Source organism: Pyrus communis, chromosome 3 (assembly GCF_963583255.1).
Source record: "Pyrus communis chromosome 3, drPyrComm1.1, whole genome shotgun sequence".
NCBI classification, from domain to species: Eukaryota; Viridiplantae; Streptophyta; class Magnoliopsida; order Rosales; family Rosaceae; genus Pyrus; species Pyrus communis.
Window position 1 is genome coordinate 18824012 of NC_084805.1, and position 22068 is coordinate 18846079.

General features: G+C 35.1%; 1 protein-coding gene, 1 non-coding gene and 1 pseudogene across 2 annotated transcripts; 2 read left to right on the forward strand and 1 right to left on the reverse strand.

Annotated features, from left to right (window-relative positions):
- Positions 1-9059: 9059 nt before the first annotated feature.
- TRNAM-CAU (transfer RNA methionine (anticodon CAU)) lies at positions 9060-9144 on the forward strand. Its single transcript is given in 2 exon segments — positions 9060-9097; positions 9109-9144. It is a non-coding gene; the product is annotated as a tRNA-Met (tRNA).
- Positions 9145-9312: 168 nt separating this feature from the next.
- On the forward strand, positions 9313-12886 carry LOC137729681 (guanine nucleotide-binding protein-like NSN1). The gene is made up of 9 exons (XM_068468685.1): positions 9313-9430; positions 9636-9877; positions 10311-10419; positions 10521-10694; positions 10805-11022; positions 11184-11448; positions 11628-11807; positions 11915-12126; positions 12345-12886. The coding sequence occupies exons 1-9, from the start codon at positions 9412-9414 to the stop codon at positions 12711-12713; spliced, it is 1788 nt and encodes a 595-aa protein (XP_068324786.1). The 5' UTR covers positions 9313-9411; the 3' UTR covers positions 12714-12886.
- A 100-nt stretch (positions 12887-12986) lies between these two features.
- On the reverse strand, positions 12987-14722 carry LOC137729682 (uncharacterized protein At4g13200, chloroplastic-like; annotated as a pseudogene).
- Positions 14723-22068: the final 7346 nt, after the last annotated feature.

Consider the following 22068-nt stretch of genomic DNA (forward strand, 5'->3'; position numbering starts at 1 on the left):
AAAGAGCATTCCACCCTGTAAGGGCCCTTAATTCTTTTGTTCGCTTTACAGGCATAGAGAATTGACATATCACAACCTGATGTAATGCTGATGAGTCAGTTCTTTTCCGGGTAAGCCACTTCCACCAACTATAATCCCCGGTCCAGCCATCGTCTGATTCCTTAATGAGTTAGCTCTGAACGTCCATAAATCAAATCGATCCTCATACATTGATGCAACTGCCTCCAGATTTTGATGCAACCATTGGTACAAAGCTACCTGAAATAAATGACGTCTTGGTGAACAATTGGGATTATTTTTCCAATGAAAAAACAAACATCAAACGAAACTATCATACAATATGTAAAACCACCTATCTCTCTCTACATACATACTAGGTCCACACCACAGGCATCAAAGGAAGTTTCGTATCCTCAACCAATAGTTTCTTCATTTGTGACCAGATGACATTTAGAATAAAGTTCCAGAAAAATAGATGTAAGAATAAAATTAGGGATACTTTGGATTCGGTCCCTAGTCACCAATCATTTTTAACTGAAATCTTATTGATTTTTATATTTTGATCAAAGTCCCTTGACTTTGTACACGTCAGCATATTAGCATTGATATATTTTATGTCAGTTGTTTTTTATTTTAACTTAAAATTGTATTTAACAAATCTCACCATTTATGAAATTTAAAATCCCATAATTATCAGATTATAAATGGTAAAAATCTCAAGGATTATGAGACTAATAACAATGTACACAACAAACAATTGTTCACAAAGTTTTGCAAATTTTACTGAGGAGTGTAAAGCGAAATAATGTACCCCCGGTAAATTAATATTGCATGTACCCATGAACTTGACAATAGCAAAAATGTACTCCTGCATAAACACAACAATGTACGTACTCAAATAACATTGTACCCAAATAAAAAGGGATAAGAGGAAAAACTCATGGGTACATTTAAAACACAAGGAAAAGAATGTACCCATTAATTTTGGCTCAACAAACTATTAAAAAAATACAAGGAATGTACCCAAGGAAAAGAATATACACACGTAAATATTGCCCTGATCAATGCTAAAACCTCTATGTGTGTGTGTTTGCACCTTGAAAGAGAATGTTGACACATCCCAACCAAAATCAAGGCGTGACGGTCAGCACGTTTTGATTTTGGCCTAGACGGCAGACATGTTATGTTAGTTGTGTGTATACAGGATGTCCCGTGTTGGTGGATGATGTTGTTATGCTCACTAACCTCATTCCGTTGGATATTGTTGATTTTGATGTTATTTTGGGCACATATTGGTTACATTATAATCATGCCAATATAGATTGCTACGGTGGAGTCGAACCCAGGATATGGTGGGGGCCCAGACCGGGATGTGACAAATGTACCCAAAGAAAAGAATGTACAAAAATTGTACAACTCACCAAGAAACACTCAACATCATTTGTACACTGCCACCCAACTTAACACAATGTGAACCACAAGCGCACCGTTAAGACGTAGGCATTAGGGAACACTATGCTCTGGGCTTGGAGGATCTCTATGGGGAAATTGTTGGTGTAGACAAAGATTTAAGGGATGAGGCCATATACCAAAAGCGGTTATGCCTACAATGGAGGTTAATTAACACACTACACTAGTACAAAAAACATTGTGCGCGACGCAAGTCCTTCATCGCGCAAAGTCAAAAAACGTTGCCTGAAAATTAGCACGACGAAGCCTTCATTGCGCGCCAACCCTCACACCAAGGTAGTGAAAGCAAGGTTTGCGCGACGAAGAAGTAACATGTCTTTGCGCGACATAGGGACCTGCATCACACAAAGACACTTTGCGAGACGCATGTTACTTTTTCGTCGCGCAAACTCTTGGATTTTTTTTTTTTTTTGGGCAAAAATATTTTTTATTTAATTTTTAATAAATATTGTAATTAAATTCTAAACGATAATTAATAAACCAAGAAAAAGTATTTAATTATAAAATATTTGAAAATATACACACAAGATGTCCGAATAAAAAAGAAAAAACTACAACAAATTGTCTTCTAAGTTTGATACATCAGACAATTGGGTATCGGTTGGGCGAAGTGGTTGGGAGGTCAAAGGTGGAGCAAGATCGGGTGCTGGCATCGGGATTTGCCGGCCGAACATCTGTAAGGCCCGTACAATAATACTCATCTGCTTACCATGAGAAGCTGACCTTTTAGGGTTGGCACTTCCTCCTTCAAGGCATTGAAATCTCCTGTGGTTAATCTGGAAGATGAGACACCTGTTTCACAATCCAGCAAATTTTCACAATCATAAAACTAATAGTTTTAAAATGAAAAAAAAAAAAAAAAAATACAACGTAGTGAGAATTAGAAAAAAAAAACTACTTGGCTAGGAGGCCCCACCCTTGACTCTGGATGTCAAGGAAGTGTGATAAGAAGGCTCCGACTTGTGGCGGTGCTGGTGAGGCCGTCGTGCACTGAGCGGTTAAACCGACACTGATGACATCAATGATATAGGCACCTGGGACGCCATGGGAGTAGCCTTAGTAAGGGGTGTAGGCTCCCCAATCAATGGAGCACTCACGCCTAGAGTAGAAGATATTGATGATGCGAGAGGCGCATTGGTCACACTCCAACGACGAGTGATCAACTACGACATCTATACACTTTTTGAACCATAAAAATAACATTAGAAACTAATCCTTTCTTGCATTTGAAACTAATCAATTAGCAGCCAAAGTAATATCATATCCTTTCTTGCATTTGTTCACTTATATATAAAGCAATAATGCAATGGTAGAAACAATACTAATTAAAGATGTCAACTATACTTTAAACCAATGGGATCAGATGTTAACACGGTACACAACTTTAATATGTCGTATTTTTATTTGTTGTACTTTTATTGAAGATATCATGACAACATGTGTAAGAAGCTTGAAGGCCTCAACCAACTTTGATTATAATATGAAATTATGCCAAGAACATGTTAATACTAGAGTTTACCACACTATAAGCTTAGACTATGGCTAGATAGCCTAGTTCTTTGACCAAAATTAGTTCACTCTGAGACCCTTCAGATATGGACTCCAATTAAATGGAACTTGACTAGACACATTGTCGAAAGAGAAAAACCAAAACCAGAAGGTTTTCTGGATTGAAGGTCAACCAACATAGTTAGTCGACTTCTTCATTAGCCAGCAGTTGGCTGAAGACCCTTACAATTTAAATATCCCATGCAACTGTCAATCACACTTCAGATTGAAGCTAAGACAACAAAAGAAATATCCACTAAGTTTCTTCAATCCACTAGTGTTACCTTGTGTTTTCCAGACTCCACATATCTGTGAAATGGAATTTTATTAAAGAGCTAAATTTGAGATGAAAAAACCTATTGAACCAGAGGTCCACCCACTATATTATACAGCCCTCGAATCAAATCCAAAAATACACCTCTAACATTGCAATACAACTCTAAAAACTATCCTACAACAGCTCCCCAATTTAATAAAATTACAGAAAATGCAAAATCTCTAAAGGGTTGGAGAAAGCAAGAAACCATAGTACACACACAAGAAGGAAGTTAAGCTCATGTCATTACCCAAGAAAGATAGGGAAAAAAATGCAGACAATTCATTCACTACCTCACTGAGAATCCATGACAACAATGCAGGCATCCAATGCAACAACAAGAACCCAAGTGCATAGCATAATTAGCAGTTAACCACCATTGAAAAGAAAAGTGAATTAGTAATTAAGCTATGTATGTGGGTGCATTACATCGTAGTGCAATAATTAATTGTTATTTACAATCTTAAAGCAAGCAACACTCATGTTTTCTGGGCAGAAAAGAAAGAGAGGAAAAAAAATTCATATGCCACTAGGGGATTATACTACCCTACTCTTGTGGAGATTATACTACCCTACTCTGTTTATGATTCTTTGTTTCTATCTTTTTTTTCTTCTTATAACAGGTAAGAATACAGTTGGGGATAACATGGCCTGAGGAGATTGATAAAGCTTTTTTGACTAACATGATTATGATTCTTTGTTTCAAAAATATTAATGTCTTGAATATATTGTTGAACTAAAGCATCAGATTCTTTTGGGGGTCTAATTAGTCTCTATGAATCCTATGTTTTCATCTTTAGATTGTGAAAGAAAATGGGATACAGCTGAGGTGACCATTGATGATCAATATATTTTGAAAAATAGCAATTTTTGGTTTCTTATTTCTTGACATGGAAGTGGTATTCATATCAAGATCTTTAACCATAATGTTTAGCTTCATAGTTGTGCATCCTTTAGTTGATCCCCTCTCTTGCAGAAATATTATCTTAATTACCGGATCATTGCAATAAACAACATATGAAATTACCAATGATTTCGGAATGCAATGAAAACTTACCAGATGGCTTAGACCAACACTGTTTTAGCTCCTTGGAAGTTTCTAAGGTATCTTTTCCTCCTCTTCCAGGAAATTTCTCCTGTATAAATCAAAAGATAAGAAAATCACACAATATCCCTGAAACCGATGCTCAAATCTATCTGTTGAAATTAAAGAATGTAAACTTTATTAAAAAAAAAAAAAAAAAAAAAAAAAAAAAAAAAAAAAAACTACATGAGACTTGAACTCTATGCAACTCTTCTAGAGCGAAAACGCCGAAAAGTGAAGTGTGCCAAATGACTGAGGGGGAAACATACAAATCTTTTGGATAACAAATCAAATTCTTCAAGCAATAGAAATGTTTTGAATATTTTAAATCACATAAAAATGTCACTACCCAGAAATCTTTCCTTAACTATTGCAAAACTTTAAGTTTTGCCTCTCAATTTTGACCAAAGGAAGGTTCATAATTGGAACTTAAAGTTCTTTTGTGTGTTATAACTATATGAGTTTCGATAAATTATATGGTGAGATGTATGGCTGGTTGTAGAGGGTGAAGAATCCACCATTACCGTTGAAGGACTTTGCCAGTATTGAATCCTAACCCTAAAATTCAATTTAACACTAAAACCCCCAATTTCTAATTTAATTTTCCAAGTTGAATCTAATTACAATACCAAAATCTTCAAATTAAGGCATTAAAGCCTGATTATGACCTTAGAAAGAAGAAAAAGTACGAATTTAGAAAAGATAGATACCTGATTCTGAGATGAATCTATGGCACAGTTTGCAGTCGAGAGTGGCTGAGATTAGGGATGGAAATAAGCAATGAGAGAGAGGGAAGGATGAGGAGGATGAGGACTGGCTGAGATGAGCGATGAGGAGGACGGATAAGGAGGAGTGATGAGGAGGAAGCTACGGGAATAAGAGAGATACCGAGTGAGAGAGAAGGATGAAAGACCGACTGTTTTTCAATTGCACGGTTTGCACCTCCATTTGGGAAAATTAAAAAAAAAAAAAAAAAACGCCTATTTTTTACATGGCTGGACTCGGGTATACATTTTGGCGTCGCGTAAAGTGGTTTTGCACAACGATCACATTGTGGCGTCGCGGAAGGTATTGTTTTTTTAAAAAAATATTATTATAAAATATACTGAAAATGTGACTTTACTCCCTTCAAATTCAATTTATTTTTAAATAAAACCCACAATAATATATTTTTCTAACAAAAACCCGACCTGAACTACAGTAATAAATTTAAAGCTACTTAATAAATATACATACGCATTGTACGAAACTAGTTTCAACGATCCAACCGTCAAACTTGTTTGTATATTTACACTAGTGGATACCACGAAATTTTATGTTATACTTAATGAAAGTATAAATAAACTCTAAGTGTTAGTGAATCTATCGTTTTGATGGGATACGCATTCTACGAAACTAATTTCAACGATCCAACCGCCAAACTTTTTTGTATATACTTCGAGATCACATACGCCAAAAATCGCAAAAAACAAACATTCAGATATCAAGTAACGGGATATAACTTTTTGACGGTTATAAATGAAAAATCATGATTTAACGGTAATTTTAACTCTGATTTTGATGATTTTTTACAGCTACACTCCTTGACCCTATATGAATATAATGAACTAATTCGGTCTTCAATTTAAAATATTTACACTAGTGGATACCACAAAATATTATGTTATACTTAATGAAAGTATAAACAAACTCCAAGTGTTAGTGAATCTATTGATTTGATGGGATACACATTCTACGAAACTAGTTTCAATGATCGAATTGTCGAACTTGTTTGTATATACTTCGAGATCGCATACGCCAAAAATCGTAAAAAACAAACATTCAAATATCAAGTAACAGGACAAAACTTTTCGATAGTTATAAACGAAAAATCACGATTTAACGGTAATTTTAACTCCGATTTTGATGATTTTTTTTACAGATACACTCCTTGATTTTATACGAATACAATGAACTAATTTGATCGGCATTTGAAAATATTTACACTAGTGGACCACAAAAACACTTTGCGTGACGCAGTTTGTTTCTCCTGGAAACAACATTTGCGTGACGCATTGGCTGCTACGTCGCGCAAACAGTCTTTGTGTAACGCATTGGTTGGTGTGTCGCGCAAAATGTGTTTGCGCAATGATCCAATTGTGACATCGCACAAGTTAGTTTTTTTTTTTTTTTTTAATTATTATAAAATTTACTGAAAATGTGACTTAACTCATTTCAAATTCAATTCATAAAACACAATAATATATTTTTCAAACAAAAACCCGATCTGAACTACAATAATAAATTTAAAGCTGCTTAATAAATATATAGGAAAACTAATGAAAATGGTTTGAAAACTTTAAGTTTTAATGATAAGGACAAAATAAAGGGTAAAGTGAATAGTACCAGGATTGACTTTTTAGTATAAAATGTGGTTTTTCGTTAAAGTGAACAGTACTGTGGGCTTTTTGTTAAAACTCCCTAAATATATATACCATTCAATTTCTTAAGTGTTATAACAAAATAAATATATTTAAAGCTACTTAATAAATGTGACTTTCTTCAATATAATTCTTAATTACTTGCGGTGCATTAGATTTACCCTCAGTGCAACCGTATAGCACAAATCAAGGAAATTTCAAGCGGAACCCAACATTTCTTACAAGTTCTTCAGTGTAAATATATAAGTTAACCCCGATAAAGTCCAAATGAAGCCCAAACAAGTCTTCAGCAATATATATACAGTCTCACTCCTTTTAATAGGTAAAATTAATAAAGATTAATTAAAAATTCAATCTCACAAAACACCACCATTACCAAAAAAGCGCATAGCAAGTAGGCAAAGGTACATATACAAAAATCCCATATGCAAGTTGAAGAAAATACCTTCAAATTCGTTTTTCAATGATATTTTGTACAAAAATCATGTACAAAACAAATTTAGTAGTGTGGAAAAATCCGTTGACATTGCGCGACGAAGGTCTAGCTTCGTTGTGCAAAGCTATTTTGCGCGACGTCAGTCTGCGTCGCGCGAAGTTCTATTGCACAAAATGTCTTTGCATGATGTTTTGTTGCCATCGTTGCGCAAACATACTTTGCGCAACGCAATTTGCTCTATCATGCAAATTGTCGTCGTGCAAATATGTTTTTGTACTAATGTTGCTAACCGTGAAGGTAATATAACTCATAAAAGTTTTCAAACTTCAAATCCCTAAAATTTAGGCCAACCAGGTCAACTTTCCCGAAACAATCCAACAAAATGATATGTGAAATTTAATAACACAATTTTGAAAAGAAAAATCAATTAAAAAAATGACATGTGGACAATGTCAAAGGACTTTGATCAAAAACTTAAAACCAATAAGGTTTCAATCAATACTATATAACAATTAGGGATGATAACCTAATTTCTCCATAATCTTTATTTATTTATTTATTTGTCATTTGGCTGGAGATTGTTTTTCCTTCCAATTTAGACTAAATGTGACGTACATCCCTCGAATGAAGATGATATTAGTTTTTATAAGACGAACTTAATTAAGTTGAAGATGTAACTCATATGCATAGATTTTGTTCCATTTTTTATTTTATAAGACACACTAAATTGAATATTCTGTTTCTCTTTAACATTTAAAGTTACTTCATAAATAACAAGTCATTGAACTCGAGACAGCTTAGTGTGAAACTCTAAATAATCAATTAGTGTAACACAATTGACTATCTTAATACATATGCTTTTTTTTTTTTTTTTTTGGTCAAAATCTTAAAGCATATGCTTAAAGTTAATCACTTGAAAACAACTAACGAGATGACAAAGCATCATTGGTTGGCATCCTAAATTTTCAAGCACACCAATCACCCTAGACCTAATTCTATGGAAAACTCATGATCAAGAAACTATTGGATACCACTACAAGGAGCACAACATTTTGTCAATAAGGCGCATATGCTATGCAAATTCAAAGTTAAGCTTTATTCTCTAACAATCCATCAATTGCTCAACATTTCTCAAGGGCACTTTGCTAACTCCCTCGAGATTGAGTCTACTTTATAAAGATAATTTTTTAATTAGATTATTGAAAAAAGACTATTATTCATCCCAACTTGTAAGTGAAAGGTTTTAATTTGATTTCTCATGCATGACGAATTCGATACCAAATTATCATAGTTGGTATATTGTGTGTGGCTTTAGCCCGAATCTTCCACTGTTTAGTATAAATAATATCGCTTTATTGAATAAAATTTGAAAAAAAGACAAAAAAAAATATTGCATTTTCAAAATAAAAACACACCCGGCAAAAGATAATTGAGACATTCATAAATAAGCCCTCGTTTGGTATAAAGATTGGGTATTGAAAACCCCCTACATTTAAGGCATATTGAAGATGGAGCAGAATGATTTCTCATTTTTGAAAGGATTAGAAGAAAATTAAACACGAAGAAAACTTCTCTCTTCTAATCCTACTAATTTGGAAATGCTTAGAATTGATGAATTTCTTTTTAAGGAATCATTCTCATACCTCTAATTCTGTCACAAATTTTCATTTCTTCTTTTACCATATGTTAACAGTAGTGTCTTATCCATTCCAATTTGTTAAAAATCTCCTAGTTAAAAAATGAGACCTAAGCTATAAAGAGTAAATGTCAAGTATTGACATCGACGGGGTGGTGGCGCAGTTGGCTAGCGCGTAGGTCTCATAGCTTCTGAGCGATCCTGAGGTCGAGAGTTCGAGCCTCTCTCACCCCAAATTATTTTTTTCGCTTTCAGTTATTCAGGTTGGGCCTAGGCCCGGTCAAACTCTGGGCTCCCATACTCAATTAGAAAATCATTCGGGTCGGCCCAAAGTCAGCTCCACAGCGACCCAAATCCCAAAGTAGATAAACCCTAAGCGGCATCAGAGCTCCATCTTCTTTCACTTTCCCCAAAACCCTAAACCGATTCAGGGGCCTCCTCTCTCTCTCGTCTCCTTTCTCTCTCTACAGCTTCTGTTGTTCATTTCAAGGACACCCAACGATGGTGAAGAAGAGCAGAAGTAAGCCTCTTAACGTTACTGAAAGTCTCTCATTTTTGTTAATTATTGTTCTTTTGTTGAATTATTGGAATTTGAATTTAATGGGTTGCAAAGATTAAGAGTAAGAGAGAAAATTTCACCGAAATTTTATTATTTTTGTTAATTTGTTTTGATAATTTTGTATTTTGTTTCTGGAATTGATTGTAATTGGATTAATGGGTTGCAGAGAGCAAGAGCAAGAGAGTAACGTTGAAGAAGAAGTACAAGGTCATAAGGAAGGTGAAGGAGCACCACAAGAAGAAGGCCAAGGAGGCCAAGAAGCTCGGCTTCAAGAACAAGAAGGTCGAGAAGGACCCTGGTATCCCAAATGACTGGCCCTTCAAGGAGCAGGAGCTCAAGGCCCTCGAAGTCCGACGGGCTAAATATATCGAAGAAGAAGAGCAAAAGAAGGCTGCTCGCAAGGAAAGGGTACTGTTTTAGTATATTAGTCAAGTATTGCTGCATTGGTTTCTGTTTTTGTGATTGGTTTTTGTTTGAATTGTTTTAAGTAACAGTTTACAAATTAGAGTTTATTGAGTTTTCGAGCGGTTGGATACGAAATACAGACCTTTCTATTTACTTATGCATTTGACATTCAGCTTGGCAATTGAAATTGGGTTTTAAAGTTCATAGCATATGATGCATTAATAGCTGAGAATGAATGGGTATTTTTCTTCATCGATAGAGTATCCATTTTGTGTGCATATGAAGTTTCGATCTTCGAGTTCTAATGTAGAAGTTGTCAATAATATTTGCTCAGCCTATTTGCAGATTTCATCGTTTAGATACAGTCACTTGGCTGCTTTTAGTACACACTTTCAGCTTTATCTTATTGGTAAGAAAACTCTTTATTCTTATTCAGGCTAAAAAGAGGAAGATGGGGATTGTAGAGGACGAAGATGTCCCCAGTTCAGAGGAATTGGCAGAAGAAAGGAGTATTGATGAGTCTACTGGCTTTGGGAATAATCGGGGTATGTTGTTACTTGGTGTTTTTAAGGAAGGTTCAGCTTGAACATATCACTACCTTTTCTATTTCTTTAATTGTTCTTGAAATGCTTGTTGCTCTGTACAGATAGCTCAGATAGGGCTTTCTACAAGGAATTGGTTAAAGTTATTGAAGCCTCAGATGTTATTTTGGAAGTTCTTGATGCTCGAGATCCCCTGGGTACCCGATGTATTGATATGGAAAAGATGGTGATGAAATCGGGTCCTAATAAGCATCTCGTCTTACTTCTGAACAAAATTGGTAATACATTGCATGCTTTCTAGTATCTTAAGACATTGATTTGCACTTTCATTTATTTTCTTGTTTCTAAGCTTTAGCCTTTATTAACTGTGATGGTTCTTGGATCTCAGATCTTGTCCCGCGAGAAGCTGCTGAGAAGTGGCTGACTTATCTTAGGGAAGAGTTACCAGCTGTTGCCTTCAAGTGCAACACCCAAGAGCAAAGGTCAAACTTAGGGTGGAAATCATCTTCAAAGAAATCAAAACCAAGCAGCCTTCTCCAGACGAGTGACTGTCTGGGAGCTGAAACTCTTCTTAAATTGTTGAAGAACTATTCCAGAAGTCATGAGGTACGAATATCATCTGTTCAGGAAGCAACGCCACACACACACGCAGAGGCATATTATATATATCCCTCTGAAATTAGGGTTTTCATTGCTGGCATAAGAGTAGGTTTGAATAATTTCATCACATTATTTCTGGTGTAAATGTGAGCTTTTGTCCTTCACAGATCAAGAAATCAATTACTGTGGGTGTTATCGGCCTTCCTAATGTTGGAAAGAGTAGTCTGATTAACAGTTTGAAGAGAAGCCGTGTTGTCAATGTTGGTTCTACTCCAGGATTAACAAGATCGCTGCAAGAAGTTCAATTGGATAATAATGTCAAATTGTTGGACTGCCCTGGTGTTGTAATGCTTAGATCTAAAGAGAATGATGCCTCTATAGCACTTCGAAATTGCAAAAGAATTGAGAAGTTAGAGGATCCAATTGCTCCAGGTATTTACCCATTGTCTAATTATTCGGTTAACCCTTTTAATCTGCTTGAGTGCCCTAAGCATGCATTGATCTACCATGAATTTCTTATAGTGCTGTTGTATATGAAACTTACATGTATTGCAATCCTTTGGGAATTTAGTTGCAAACAAGATTTACTCACTTTACCCTTTGTTGAACAGTAAAGGAAATTTTGAAGCTTTGCCCAGAGAGACTTTTGGTGACTCTATACAAGCTCCCAAGTTTCGATTCAGTCGATGACTTTCTGCATAAGGTGGCTACAGTTAGGGGTAAGCTCAAAAAGGGTGGTGTTGTAGATATCGGCGCTGCTGCAAGAATTGTTCTGCACGACTGGAATGAGGGTACGCATTGACCTTCTTGCATGAGACAAGAACTGTGTTGGAAAAAAAAATTCTGTAAATATGCTGAAAGATTTGATAATTGATGTTAAATGTTCGATGTGTTTCAGGTAAAATTCCATACTACACTATGCCCCCAGTTAGGAATCAAGATGAACCTTCAGAGGCAAACATTGTTTTGCAGCTGGGCAAGGCATTTAACATTGATGAAGTATACAATGCTGAATCTTCATACATAGGAAGCCTCAAGTCCGTTAGTGATTTCCATCCTGTTGAAGTTCCTCCGAGTTGCCCGCTCAATTTTGATGAAGATATTGAAGAGGTTTGAAATCTGTGCTAATACCATATCACTCCTGAATCCTTCTCTGTTATTCAGCTTTGAAGTAGTTAAACTATGGTAAATCGAATTGTCTCTGCATGTTTTCGGGTACATTCAGTAGTCTTTCTAGGAAGCCGACCGATTCACATTTGATTTTAAATTTCGTGAAGGATTATCAAATTCTCAAATGTAATTTGTTTTCGCATTTTGTCACACACCAGGTTGATGCGGCACAAGGACCATCAAGTCACGTCGATGAAAGTCCTGAAGATATGGTCGATGGAGACGATGACCAGTCCATGGCATGCGAAGAAGAAGATGCCGGTAAACCCAAGGATAAGAAAGCGACTAGAACTATCAGGCAAAATGAGAAGTTGTATACAGCTGAAGGTATTCTCAATCCTAAGCTAAAGAAAGCAGAGAAGAAGAAAAAGAAAAAGGCAAAGTCAGCCACAGCCTCAGTTGACGCTATGGACGCTGACGGTGACTACGACTTTAAAGTGGATTACAAGAAGGGATCTGCTAGTGATGGTCAAGGTATTGGAAATGTTCCCATGTCTGGTACTGGATTCGATGAACCGGAGGAATAGCCAGGACGATGGAATATAATTGTATCATCAGAGGCGCTTCAAGATGCATACCCAAGTTTGGTCTTGAGTTAGCCTGCTTTTTTGTTCTCTTTAAATTATATTTGAATACTGCTGGTTTTCAGATTATTGTTTACGGACCGGAGTTATATCTGCATACAATAGAAAAGCTTTGATTCAATTGTTGGTCCTGCTCACGCTAAACACACATGATTGATAAATAATTTGATATGGCAACTGCAAAATGCTGTATGCTATAAAGATTGCGGCTTACTGGGTTGCCCTCACTGAACCGACCAAAATCTGAACTGCGATTCAGGTCAAGTCTAACTGAAATTGGATTACAATATCGCAATGGAGGACGTATAATGTAGCTAGCATGTGTATTTGCAATCCAAAATTAAGCTACCATGACTTATGAGTGATCTACGCCAGTTTAAAAACCAACTGCATTGGCTGGAAGGTGTAAGATATGCTAATACATGAAGATGAATCTCAGTCATCAATTGGCACCCCTAAAACCATGTCATCATCGGCAGGATCTTGTTTATCCTTAGTTGTCGACGGAGCTGGTTCAGTCGAGGATTGATTCACAGGAGTGACGATAGTCGTGGTGGTCGTTGAAGATACTGCTGTAACGTCTTGTTGATTGTTACTAGTCTTATGTCTTCTGTAGTGGATGTCACGATTCCTTGTGCCTCCGCAGTCTAGCGTGCTGCTCTCTCTTTGGCCTTTTGCGCTCTTTCCAGTACGTCTTCCTGTGTATAATCAACAAATCAAGCGTATGCCTTATAAAACTGACGAGCAAAAATGGTGTGGAGGGGAATGACCTCGACGCACATTATTAGCACAAACACCAACATACAGAAATAAACAGGGGTGTAGAGGGAGAAAAATGGTGTGCAGAAATCACTTCCCGTAATCAACCCCCCACATTATTCCACATGAAATTTAGAACAACCAGTAACAGAATCATGTAGCCGATGATCCCACGCTATTCGCTATAAAACTGGGAATATCGAATTATGTAGTGCATATCAAGTAGAAGGATCTAAAACAGATATCAATCCATCAATTCTGGAAATATTTTTCGCTACAGAAGTGCTGACAACAAATTTGTAAAGCAGAAATTTCACAAGGAGAAAGAATTCATAACTGAACCAAACCCCGGCAACTGGAACTTCTTACCTGAAACTCGTCAACTTGCTTCTGCTGCTCAGCTTGCAGCCTACCAATCGTGCTCAAAAACTCGCCTACACCGGACTCAATGCGCTCGTTTATAGCTTCACCCAGAGCTTTCCCCAAGAAAAAGGCATCCAGAACACTCCTGCTATGACCCTCACCTGCAACATTCAGCCATCAAACCTTCGCAAATTCCAATTGAAAATTTACATTTCACCAATAAAACTCGACAATTCTGGAAAAGGGTAACGACATACTCTCAATCCATTACCAAAAAATTACTGTTCATCAATGAAATATTAACACAATGAAAACCCAGTAAGCACCTCACAGAACTAACAAAGAACCACAAAGCCTTGTTCTTTCTTAATTTAGAGAAAACCCCAATTCATATATATATCAACAGTTTCCACCACAACATTCATTTCAACAGCAAGCACAGAAATTACATATAAAAAAAAAATTTTAATTTGAAGAAACAGAGGTAAGAACAATACCAAATCCGGGTCCACCGGGTCCTGCGCTGCTACTGCAGTGAAATATGCTTCTCTGAGACCCTTTTCTTCCATAAAATCCGTCGCTTTTGAGCTTCAAATCTGTGTGAACCTTTCCAGAGCTTGAAGACGATGCAGAGAAAAAGCTGCTGCTTCTGGGTTTAGAAAACGGGGAAGAAAGTGCTTGTGTGGGAGCAGAAGCAGAAGCTAAGACCCCACAAATCATGTTTTACTTCAGAGTCTCAGATTCTGTCACTTTCTCGTTGTTTCTCCCCTTTTCTTGTCAGCTCAACAGAACAAAAATCTTCTGAGTTCACTCGTTGCAGTACGGTCGGGTTCGGGTTTAGGGCTTGTAGTTGGTATTAAAGACATGGGCCAAACTTGTATACAAATATGTCGACATACAAAACAAGTGCAGTCTCTGCTAACTTAATACACGTCTCACACACCTTGCTATCAAAACTTATGTTTCTTGAGTTTGATGATGATTTGATTTGACAATACTATCTTGCTATCAAAACTTATGTTTCTTGAACTTCATGGTGATTTGATTTGACAACACTACGAGCTCAAGCACATCTGTTTGTGGGATTTTGTGTGCTATGGTATTTGTTAGAGTTTTGTTATTATCAATCGCCTTCATGTGTTTTAATTGTAAGGACGAGGAGATTAACAGTTAACAAGTGTATGAGTTGGGATTGAAAAAAAAAGTTTTGTCAATCCGGTTGTAACATATCGTCATTCGTCATCTGGACCGTTATCTTACACTTGACGGAAAAATTCTCTTAAGACTCGTTTGGGTGTGATACTTTATAAATTGCTTTTTATTCACAAGTGTTTTTGTTCGTAGCACTTTTTAGTAGCGTTTTTACGAGTAAGTAGTTTATTGTTTTACAAGCAACCAACTAGTTATTTTGGATTGTATAGAAGTGTTTTTGATATTAAATAGTGTTCCACTGTGAAATGAATGCACTTTTAGTACTAATAAATTAACGACTTTTTTCTCAAGATTTTTTGCATAAGTATTTTTCTTGTATAATTAGCATACAACTTGATTAAATTGTTGATGAAAATTCAATTAAAAAATTAATGATCGTTAATAAAATGATAAAATACTTAATTGAAAATATATGTAGTTGACAATTTGTTTCTTAAAAACAAAAGGTCACATTATAGTTGCGTGACAATCAAATGTGAAATAAATATTAACCAGACATAAGAAGATTAGCAATTCTTTCTTCAACATCTATCTCTCGCCTATGAGTAAAATTTCATCAACAATTTCTTCATCTCTATGGTCTTCCTCGTGTCCAGGCAAAAAATGTGCAATCTAAACTGGTAAAATCCTGTTTTTGATGTTCTATTGTTGAATGCTATTGTACAATAATAACTGGTTTCTAAGGAACCTTGTGTTGCTTTGACTGATGCAGGAGAAGATGGTCGCTCTCAACCATGCTCTTTGCAAGTCAGCGAAAGAGGCATATACATCTTATCTGTTAGCCAATAATTCACACCCTATGAAGGACATCTTTAGTGTTCGCCGGCTCAATCTGCAGGTACCCATCTTACTATTGACACTGTAAGGAAGCTGTTTCTTTTTTCAGTTCTGCTGTCGTGGTGGGGGTGTCAAAGTGGTTTCTATGTATGTTTCAACTCGTCTAGCTTAGGGTTTCTATAGATTACTGTGCATGTAGGATGGTAAGAGATGAAGTAGGTCGTAGAACCTGTGTAGAAGAAGAAAGAAAACTGATTCACTCCAGGGGCTTCCGACTACCACATAAAATACCTGTGTGTGTTATAACTACGAAAGATGATTGTTTTGACATGTGTTTCGACCAATTAGTTCTGTTATGTTAAAGGTTTTTAGTCCATTTACCATTCAGTTCAGGGGCGGAGCCATATGAAGGCCTGAATACGGCAGGGCCTATTTTGGAATTTCACTCATTCATATCTGTTGTCTGCTAGTTTATACAATAAAGAGTATATCGTCCATTAGTGGACTAGAGTTTAAAGTTTCTAGCAAGTCATGGGTTCGATACTTATTTATGCAAACAATTTTATGATTTTCTTACCATCTAAGCCTTATAACTGGCTTTCTGTTTTAGGTAAGTTAGTCAAAATATAGTCTCTTTAGGTTAGCCTTCTTGACAATTTGTAATGTTTCTTTAATTTCAATTAATAAACATTATTTTATATTGGGTTTTGTTTTTAGCAGTTTAGCACCTCATATATTGTTGAATACACCCCACATAAATATGTATTATTGAATCACTCATGTATCTTAACATGAAATGACTATTTAGCCCCCAAAAATTTAAAAGAAATTGAATACTCAAATTATTTACTAATATGAACCCTAACTCTAAATTGGTTGTCTAAACCCAAACCCTAAAATCCTAAAACCCCTAATTGACAAAAACCTCCAAATTAATAGAAACCTAAACCCTAAAAATAAAAAAAAAAATGTTATGAATTCGTAACCAGACATACTTCATTATGGATTTTGTAAGAACTACAACTTTTTTTGTTATCAAAATCTATAACTACTCCAAAACAAATTTTTGATTTGTGACATCCCACATCGCCCAGGGGAGTGATCCTTAAATGTATATTCACATCTCTACTAGCACGAGGCATTTTGGGAGCTCACTGGCTTCGGGTTCCGTAGGAACTCCGAAGTTAAGCGAGAAGGGGGCTAGAGCAATCCCATGATGGGTGACCCACTGGGAAGTTGCTTGTGAGTTCCCAAAAACAAAACCGTGAGGGAATGGTAAGCCCAAAGCGGACAATATCGTGCTACGGTGGTGGAGTGGGCCCCGGAAGTGGTTCCGCCCCGAGCCGGGATGTGACAATATGGTATCAAAGCCAATCCCTGGCCGGAAATGTGCCGACGAGGACGTCGGGCCCCTAAGGGGGGTGGATTGTGACATCCCACATCGCCCAGGGGAGTGATCCTTAAATGTATATTCACATCTCTACTAGCACGAGGCCTTTTGGGAGCTCACTGGCTTCGGGTTCCATAGGAACTCCGAAGTTAAGCGAGAAGGGGGCTAGAGCAATCCCATGATGGGTGACCCACTGGGAAGTTGCTCGTGAGTTCCCAAAAACAAAACCGTGAGGGAATGGTAAACCCAAAGCGGACAATATCGTGCTACGGTGGTGGAGCGGGCCCCGGAAGTGGTTCCGCCCCGAGCCGGGATGTGACATGATTTCTCCAAAAAAAGAAAAAAAAGAAAAAGAATAAATCCATTATAATATAAAATAAAAAAAAATTTCTCTAAGTGGTAAGCGTGGCAGTTGGCACTACTTCCTTTTAAATTTTGTACAATAAAAAGAATAGAACCCATTATAATTTTGAAAAAATAAAAAATAAAAAAATCACCCATGTCCTATCATTTTTTTTTTTGGGTCAAAATTTTGTGAGATTTGACTCTAGAGGAGTAACAGAGACGGATACAAATTTTGGATTTGTGCTCTACTAGTAAAATAAACCAACAATCGAATGTCATGTAGTTGATCTCATAATTAGCATTTATATGTTTAGCATGAGTATTGAAATTTAGAGGTGTGGTAAGAATGAACAATAAGAGAATGTTGAATGTACGTGAAGAATGTGGGTTGTATGTTGAAAGTTTGGGGTGTGAAGGTAATATAAGAAAGTATGTGAGGTATACTAAGATAAATTTTGATTGAAAAAGTAGATGTATGACGTATTTAATATATAGAGTGTATTCAACAATGTATGGAATGTTAATAAAACAAACCTTTTATATTCCATTTGTTTGTTCGTCGCTTACCCTGATTATCAACTTCACCATAATTACCATCACAAGCACAAACACTAGTACTCATTACCACAACTAACACATCTGCATTTAAATGGACCTCTAATTATATACATCATGGTAATACAACTGGACCCACATCTCCAATTTTACGTCTTTTCAAGATAAAACTAGCATTCTGTTTTGCTATATAAGCCTTCTAAAGCCAACATTTTTATGATTTTTTTTTTTAAACTAATTCTTTTTTTCTTTGTCAGTTCATATAATACAAAATCTATATAATGTAGAGGAAAATCTAATTATGTTGAAAGAAAAATCACATGGTAATAATAGTTTCGAACTATCCTTGACTTTAATTTTTTTTCAAATCTAATGTGTTGATCCTTTTTTTATTAAAGCTCGTGAACAAACTTTGTTGTTATGATATAATGATCTCAAATACTAAATTTTTATACAAATTTTAATGCTCTATCAGTGTTGTTTAATTAAAAGTTTCCATGACAATACAAAACAATAACAAGAAATCTTTGATCCTTCTCCAATTAATTATATTTGTAACTATTTTTTTTTTCTTCTAATTTCTTCTAATTTCTTTCATGAGTAAATTGTAGTTATAGTCTCTTAACTTTAACTCAATTGGAGCAATGGTTCCTCAACTAAAAATTCATTACCATTGGTCCCTCAACTTTAATTCAACTGGAGAAATGATTCCTTAACTTCAACCCAATTGTAGCAATGGTCCTTCCAACATAATTCGTTTTGACAAAATTTTTGACGTTGTTGACGAAAATGACCATAATTACACACTTTGATGAGTTGATGGACCCTAATTATATAAATGGTCATTCCAACATAACTTATTTTGACAAAATTTTGACGAAATTGATGAAAATGACTATAGCTACACATTTTGATAAGTTGAGGGACCATTGCTCCAATTTGATTAAAGTTGAGAGACCATTGCTACAATTTACTTTTCTTTCATTAGCTTAAAGTCCCTCTTCTAATGAATTTCTGCCTCGTCACCAATTTTGTTGGAATTGAATGTACGTTTAGGCGGTTGAAGCTTCACTTTGCTTTCCTAGACCCCCAAGGTGGAGTTGACCTAGTTTGAGTGGACGATGGACATAGACAGCAATGCATCAAATTTGTTCAGGAAGAAGGAAGAGGCGCACAAACATAGTGGGAACTGATCGGAATTTTTTTTTTTTTCCAGTAACAGAACTGATCTGATTGTTCATTGATGGTTGGTTGAGTTAAAATATATGTTGTTTGTGCTATATATGCTATTGTGATAAGGATTCGCTATGGTCAATCAAGCATTTGAGCTTTTTTATATTAGATACGCGTGTCTGATCGTAGCACTCCCTCATTATTATAAGGTATAAGGAGCTATGCATCCCTCCAGGTTAGAACAAGAACAAGAACTTGAAAATGTTGATGGTGTTAGCATTGAAATCACCCAGTAAACTTTGTTTAATTCTTGTATTTACAACTCATTTTTTGGCTCATCGTCATATGCGGACTGAGATTTTCGCTGTCATTGGAACGATGTTTAAGAAATACATGTATGTTTATTGATATAGAAAACTTCATTTTAATTCTTGGTAAATATGACTTTTAGATTAAAACCATGAGTAAGATCAAGATCTAATTTTAGTCCTTTGATACATTGATACATTGATAACCTCATTTATTGATTATATTTTGATTTTTTTATTATTTCTCTTTTTCTTTCTAATTTTTAATGTATTAATTTTATTTCATTATAATTTTCATTTTTATTTTCATTTCATTTATCGTAATATATTTTGTTGTCAACATTTAGATAAACTAATTTTTGTTATACAATATATTTTGATGTACATTGTCTTCTTCATTTAGGTACATTAAATTCATTATAATACATTTTAGTAAATACATTTAGGTACACACATTTTGGTACATCATTTCGATACAAACATTTAGATACATTAATTCAATATCATACATTTCGGTATACACATTTAGGTACACATTTCAGTACACACATTTAGGTACATTAATTTAATATATTACATTTCGGTGCATATATTTAGGTACATACATTTCAGTACTAACATTTAAACACATTAGTTCAATATAATGCATTTCGATACACACATTTCGGGTACTAGCATTTAGATACATTAATTGAGTCTTTCAAGTTTGAAGAATGTTAAATAAAATTAATAAATTAGAAAACTCTTTTTTGGTCAAAAAAAAAAAATTAAAATTTGTATGTTAATAAATTTAAATATTTAATGGGAGACATTAAATAAAATGCACATTAATTATTTTGAATTAATAACACATCAAGGGATTATAATCAATATCTAATCTAACACCAGGTTTATTTTAAATTTCAATCTTTCTTGAAGGATTAAAATTAAAAAAAACCCTTATTGATATTATACCTTAATGCATAAATTCGTTGTCTGTAATTAATAATACAAACATCAAAATGTTGAGCAAGTTTGTGTTTAAACATAGAACATTATGAGTTAAAAAGAAAAGTTCAAATTAACAGGGTATTACCATGAAAATTCAAGGCGTTGCCTTATTAAGACAATGAAGAGCTCGTTTAGAAGTGCTTTTAAAATGACTAAAAACGCTTTTAGATAAAATGTTTTTGGGTCTCAAAAGTACTTGAAGTGTTTTCTGCAAAAAAACACCAATTATTGTGCTTATTTTAGGAAGTACTTTAACTGTTTTTTCAAAATTTAGTTACATTTTTACTAAAAATTGATCCTAAAAATATTTTAACCGAAAATATTTTCAACAATTTTGAAAACACTTCCAAAACGACATTTATCAAGTCCATCCAATAAAAAGTAGTGATCCACAAAATTTGAAATGAAAAAACAAAAATGGTAGTAAACCACGTGCGGAATTTCCAATCCAATGACAAGGATATAATTAATTTTAATTTTATTCCCCTATTTGTAATTGATAGGTGGATTGTTCACTCCGCAACAATTAGATGTCAGATTAAATTAGGAATTGTCAATATACCATTAACAAATTAATTAAACCGGAAATGAAAAATATAAATATTTTTGTGAAGTACGAGGGAATGGACTAACTCTATGAAGTGATGTTTATCTGGGTTCCCTAAATTCTTGGGATCATGTTCTGTAACCACGCTGGCACCACTACATTTATCTAATATTATTAATATTATGTGCTTGAAACAAACAGATACATCGAGCCACCCATCTAGTATTTCTGAATTAAAATTTATCATATTTTTCTTATGACGTGAATGAAAAAACAAGAGTCGGACTGCCATTTGGCTCATCTTGAACACGTGAGAGCAGTACTGCTACTGAAGTTATAAACTTTATAATTATCCCATTTTAGAAAACTCATAGAGCATGTGTTTGTAGTTTTACTTCGATCATTTAGAGCTGGGAATTAAAAATAGGGTTTTTTATTACAAATTGTCTGTGAAATTGACTTAACTTATCACTTAGGTTTCTTAATTTGCAATTCAATTAATCTCGTACTTGAATTTTATCTTGCACATCAATATGGTCTATGCCATCAAAATTGTTATATTTTATGTTAATTTGATACATGGCACATAGAGCTTACATAACCAATAATTTGACACCATGTGGAAGATACAAATCCGATGTGGCAATATTAAAAACTTAATACTACTGTCTAGTAGTATTTATAATATTTCTCTTCACTTATAGGTTCGTACAATGACGGGAGAGATGGAACCGGCGGTTGGGATTGATTCTCTGCAACCAGGTCGCCATGGACTCCGTAATTGAAATCCCTTCTCTTTCTTCCAAGTTTTTTGATGTTATGACATTGTTTTTTTTTTTGGGGGGGGGGGGGTCGATCAGAGGACTTGACATCTTCTTC

What these genes read in the sequence shown, in the direction of transcription:
- LOC137729681 (XM_068468685.1), top strand. An exon ending in AGGCTGCTCGCAAGGAAAGG is followed by an intron (nt 9,878 to 10,310) that starts GTACTGTTTTAG and finishes ATTCTTATTCAG; the next exon opens with GCTAAAAAGAGGAAGATGGG. An exon ending in CTTACTTCTGAACAAAATTG is followed by an intron (nt 10,695 to 10,804) that starts GTAATACATTGC and finishes CTTGGATCTCAG; the next exon opens with ATCTTGTCCCGCGAGAAGCT.